The sequence below is a fragment of the Anticarsia gemmatalis genome, chromosome 24 (genome assembly GCF_050436995.1).
Source record: "Anticarsia gemmatalis isolate Benzon Research Colony breed Stoneville strain chromosome 24, ilAntGemm2 primary, whole genome shotgun sequence".
NCBI lineage: Eukaryota > Metazoa > Arthropoda > Insecta > Lepidoptera > Erebidae > Anticarsia > Anticarsia gemmatalis.
Genome location: NC_134768.1, coordinates 7,303,603 through 7,309,602, shown reverse-complemented (window position 1 = coordinate 7,309,602; position 6,000 = coordinate 7,303,603). Strand labels below are relative to the sequence as shown.

The following is a 6,000-nucleotide window of genomic DNA, read 5'->3' as shown; positions in this document are numbered from 1 at the left end:
CCTAGTCATTACTAGTTCATAAATATAGATTAGTAATACCTGAAGAAATATCAAAACTACTTTTAGCTAGGATACTCACATGATTCATAATACAGTACCGTATTGTGAATCATGATAGTTGAAAAACTTTTGACTACGGTCAGCATATTTTTCCTACTATTGGTTTTCTTTGGCGCCTTTTGGTGTAAGCTACATGTATCATAAATAACGTAAAACTGTGTTCTTCTAAAAACTTTTTGCAAAAAATATCGCCAGAACAGTTCTTGTTCTCGGGGAAATTTTATCTTCTTACTGTGAAAGTTCAAGTTAATGCATTAACTTTAGTTAAGCGGTTATAATTAAGCAATTTGAAAAATACATTTCAAATAATCGGTTCAAAATTAAGAGTTTAAGTATTACTCAGAAATTTTACAATTTCAATGACTGAAGAAGATCTCAGGAATTTTACTTATTATAAATTGTACTTAAAATATTATTAGTTTCAAATATTGACCTAACAAATTAATTTTTGAAAGCTTCAAGAGCTCTCAAGGCTGAAAGATGGATGAATGCTTTCATTTCAACTAATGATACCTTTAGAATATTATTATAATAGTCTAAAACTTATTTTACAAAAGATTCTAACGTCTAAATGTAATGTAATTTTACCTAGTCTAAGACAGATTGTACAAAACTAGCCATTTTCATAAGAATTGCCAAATATTTTATTATAATAAAATACTTTTTAAAACATAACTTGGTTTTCTTGACATATTTATTTTGTAAGTGATGCTTTTGAGTCATTATTTTTATTTTCGCATTCTTTTATGTGCACCAGATCTTCAAAACCTTCTTACTTGTTACGTCATTTACTTAATTCTATTTTACTTCTGCTAAGGGTTCTTCTAACAAAATAAAGGAGAAACATTTGAATCTATCACGTTTTCTAAGTGCCGGTGAGGAATTTTTATGTTTTGATATCATAAAAAATATTGTAAAAGGATCTAAAAGTTATTGAAGTGTTTTAGGTATTCTAAATGGCCTGAAAACAGTGGTCCTTAACAAACAGAGTTCGGTAATATATAATGCAATCAACCTAAAAGATAAAAGCAAATAAAACCAAACAACATCGTTAACATTATTTTATTTAACTAAGTGCCGAATAAATAAATCTTAACACTTAAAATAAATTACATTAAACTCGTAAATTAAAATAAAGTCGACGAGCTCGCGCATTTCAAAAAAGTTCTCAGTCTTAAGGGTGGGGGATGCAACGCTTTAAATTCCGGACAAGCAAGAGAAGTAAAAAAAAGGATTTTCAAAGTCCTGGAAGTTAAAACATTGCCATTCTTAATCAGCTAAATGCCAGACTGCCACGATTATCACAAAATCACGGATCAAGCTACGTGGCAGCTGGCATTTAGCTTGGCTATTAAAATCGCCACTTGATCCTTTGTCCAATTTTGTTTATTGAGACGGCGGCATGGTGACCGGGGGTTCATACATTTGTGGCATTACAAACATGGGCATAGTCATTGTCTGGGCTGGATTCAATGGCGGCGCCGGTAGGCCGAAAAGGATTCTGAAGTAGCGCGCGACTGTCCATAAAACATTGGACGTCTCCGGAAGCCTATAACACAATGAGTTTGATTATACATTACATTATGCTGCAAATATCAATTCAAATTATGTTTAAAAAGGTAAATGGTAACTCAGTTTCTGAATAATAAATTGTCTTTAAAAAATTAACGCCGGAGATAAAATTGAAACTGATAACAAAAAAGTTCCTAAATAACTCCATGATTTAAAAATTGTGGGTTCAAAAACTGAGTTTAAACCTGAAAATACCTCGACATTCAACAATTAAATTTAAAACACATCAGCTACAACAAAATAATATTAACAGGTACACATCGTCGAGCTAAATCCACATTACAAATAAATAAATTCTCATTGATATTTACAAAAAACCCTTTAAATCTAAACATCGTTGATTGCTACTATAATACAATCTGAAAATGAAAACCCACCACCATTTTAAATATAGTTACAAATGCTTCTATAAATGCCATACGATATTTATTTTTTTACATTAGTTTAATTTTGGATTAACTTTGCGACTACCTTGAGTTTCTTTATTTTCAACTTGACTACAATTAGGTACAATCTTTATCTTTTCAGTTTTATCTTCTGCAATTTTATAAACCTCAATTTTATCTTCAACAAGTTTATTCTCTACGTCATCTTTTTCATCTTCATTTGTAGCTTCATAACTATCCCCGTCACCCCCAAAAACACTCTCCATGAATTCAAGGCTCATCATTACTAAATTATAAGCAAAACTGTAATACCCCGGTGCATCAGAGTCTAAGGAATTATCAATTTTTGATTTAGTATATTTAGTAGTCTGTACAACTATTTTCCCAAAGGGGTCCTGTTCAAAGAAGAAGTCAAGGAAATCGAGAAAAAACCTTCCAGTTCCTACATTGGTATCTTGAAAAAATCTAGCTTCGTTATCAACGCTCCTTTTAGGCCTATTGCGGTTTTTCTTGTGGTGGCGTTTGCGAAAATTTCGCTTGTTCTTCCTATGAAATTTTTTAGGTTGCGTTTCATTAAATATAACTATAGGTTTCCAACCAGCATCATTATCAATTACCGGCAGTACTGTCGTATTAACTATATTTGATGCTTCTTTACTATAGGGCATGAGTCTACTGTTATTGGGTTTTGAGAATATGTTAGGATTCACAAAATATTTAACTCTCGGATAAAAGTAAGTGTTGGGATAGTTATATTTGTATTTCTTAGTTTTAATGTAATCATGCAAATCCTTATTATTTTTCAGTCTATCTAAGCTTACTTTTAACTCAGAGTACTTTTTCGGCCTATACCTATTTTTTCTGTAGGTCATTTTCCTCTGCGCTATATTCCTAGGTTGCGGTACTAATACCTGTCGCGGCTTCTTCACAATTTCTAATTCATCCAGATCATCATCTGGGTCGACGCTTTTTGTCGTTGAAACATCGGAGTTGAGACCTCTGACTGTCGCAGGAATCGCGCCATAAAACACATTGGCAATAGGATCTAAAATAGTTTTGACGCCTTCGATGACTGGTTCGAGAAATTTTAGCAGTATCGACTTACCGTCCCATCTTTCCGCTGCTCTTGTTGAGTTAACTAGTAAAGTGGGCGCCTGTTGCGACTGCTGAGCGGTCGCGTCGCCCTGGTGTATTATTTCGTTGGCCTGCGCATGGGCACCCATTCCCGTGGGGCTATACATCTCCGGTGACGCGAATTGTGGGCTCACTCCGCTTACGGAGTATGCGTGCGAGGAGGCGCTCGGAAAATCGATCGGATATTGCGAGTAAAGATACGGGTGGTTTTGTAAACCGACGCTGCAATAGATAATTATATTTTGTTATGGATTGACTCACCTGGGTTTGATGGTCTTAGGAAAACTGCTACGAATTCAGTCTTGATTTAGTCTTGTTTCAGTTTTGTCTTGTCATGTCGTTGTCTTATTATATTATGCCCTTTGAATGCCTTTTAGCATGAGGTTAAATATATTTTAAAATATTTACAAAACTTTTCAATTATTTTATTAGAACCCAAGTAATGTCTAAAATAGATTTTTAGACAATAAACGTTAAAAATGGACAAGGAACAGAATTAACATTTCAATCAATTTATTAGAAACACAAAGAGCTCTAAATAATTTAATAACTTACTTCCTTATAACTTTCTTTTCAATAAATTTTCTTTTCATTTTCCGATAACACAAAATCATTTTGTATTTACTTTGACAGTATATTTTTTTAAACTAATTTGTTACTTAAAATGTTTTTGTTTACTTTTTATCGTTTTTCTATCCCCAAGCCAACTGATTGGAAAAGTTTTTGTCATTTATGTGAATACTACAGATTTGAAACTAATTAAACTTATTTTACCTTCAATCAATCCAGGTCTGTAATTATGAATGAATATTATTTATATACTTTATGCATGGTAAATTCAAACTGAAATCTATTCTACATATTATTATATCTACTTCCAAGCTTTTTTTCATCAATAATTACACGAGTAGTAGGATTACCAGACCTCCGAAAAGTCCACGAGTTCCTTGCCAGCTCTTCTCATTGCTTCTGTAGTCCGAACTCTATTTTTGGCTAACACTAGTGTCATTATTTGTAGTTTTTTTTAGTCAATTATTGTTTGCTTTTTTGCCCGTCATCCCAAAGTCAGTCAAAGTCAAAGTTAAGTCTTAACAGTCACCACTAAACTACACAGAAGATAGAAAATAGTCAACCACAAAACCATTAGTAAGTTAAAGTTTAAATAACTGACTAATGACTTTGTGACTAATGTTTAGTCAATATGAGAAAGACAAGAAACAGTCAAAGCCAGTAGTCAGTCATCAGTCAACTGTACATGTACCATTTTAGGGTTAATTTAAAAATACATTTTATACACAAAAAGGGTTCATTTATATTGACATTTTTGGACTTAAAACTACAGTAAACTATAACTACTATGTCACAAATAATATATGTTTTATTACTAAACAAAGTACATCTGTCTATTTCATTACTGTTCCAATTTTGGACACGGGAATGCTCCCAAAATTAGACAAGGATTAGGCCTTGAGTCAACAATGCTGGCAAAATGCGAATTCGGGACTGCATTCCTACAATAGTTATTTAAGGCAAGGCTCCCTCACAATGTCTTTCTTCGCGTTTAAGGAATGATAATGATTTATTACTCATCCTCAGCATTGTTTAGCTTTTATTGAATAAATACAATCAAATATAAAATACGATTGCTAATCAGAGGGAATTTTCACAGCTCATTGCCTGTCACTTTATCTAGCAGTTAGGATATCGGATACTCATTCAAAAACTGAGAAACACGCTCTCTCTATATCAAGCTGAACTAAAAATAATTGATAAATTACCTTTCAAATGTCAATATAAATGAACCAACATATTGGATAACTGTAAAAACAATCGAAAACAGTTCTGTCAGATTCAGCTCAGTTTTACGATAAACTGAGCAAACATTCAATATTTCATACACTAGATTTCATAGAATATTGAGGGATATAAAAGATATCTGGACCAAATCACTTCGTAAAGCGGCCTACAGTTGTTCCCTAAATTCAACACCACTGTGAGTCCAACTATCAAGTATATACTAACGTTTTGTTCTCACACACAAACAAAATAATTAATTTTTGGTTAAATAAAGGTTTCCTATCAATAAAAAAAATACTTTCAGCATGATTAGACGGCATTCTGCAGCCAAATTGTTCAATGATCAATTTACCATACGATTTTTGCAGAAGAAACTATTTATAGATATTTCAAAATATCTTATAGATATATTAATAACTGCTAATAAAAATATATCTATAAAATATTTTGAAAGTTGCAAGTTTTTATAAAAATGATTATAATTTTTGTGATTTATTGGCTGTGTGATAAAAAAATTAAGAGAGCTGATTCCAGAATTGCGCTTATCATCCACTATTTCTTGACATAGAAAGATATGATAACCAAAACTTTCATGTGATTAATCGATTAATTAATGAAATGACCGAATAAACTATCCGTTGATATAATTATGAAAACACTATATAAATACAAGTTTATCGATTATTTATTGTACGTAATTGAAAATCGATACAAATTCCGTACCAACTCTTATAACAGTAAAATGAGGTAAAGCCGTCCATCGGAAAACTTTTGTATTTATGATATCAGTTCTTGGAAGTATACATATAAATGTGGTTTATACTTTAACAGTCAATGAAATATTAAACAGCCAAAAGTTATATTGCGCCTCTATTTTTGATAAAAGGTAATTCGATCTTTCTGTGTGGGAGTATTTTAGGTACCTACATTTAATTTTATGTAACTTAGACGCAAAATGGAGTATGGTAAACTATTTTGTAGTTGAAAACGGCTTGTAATTTGTTTATTTTTAACCGTACTTAGTGGATTCTATTCTCAAATCAATGGACGA

At 31.9% G+C, this 6,000-nt stretch overlaps 1 protein-coding gene across 2 annotated transcripts in view; it reads right to left on the bottom strand.

Moving 5' to 3' along the window:
* Positions 1-1,107: 1,107 nt before the first annotated feature.
* Positions 1,108-6,000, bottom strand: part of LOC142983447 (uncharacterized) — a 30,672-nt gene continuing 25,779 nt past the window's right edge. Inside the window, exons 4-5 of one of the 2 annotated variants that reach the window (XM_076130320.1) lie at positions 3,124-3,374; positions 1,108-1,609 (exon numbers count right to left, since the gene is read on the bottom strand). In XM_076130320.1, the coding sequence (XP_075986435.1) occupies positions 1,530-1,609; positions 3,124-3,374 (331 nt within the window). In that variant the 3' untranslated portion in view covers positions 1,108-1,529. The remainder of the gene's footprint in view (positions 1,610-3,123; positions 3,375-6,000) is intronic. The other variant, XM_076130321.1, reaches the window with a different exon arrangement.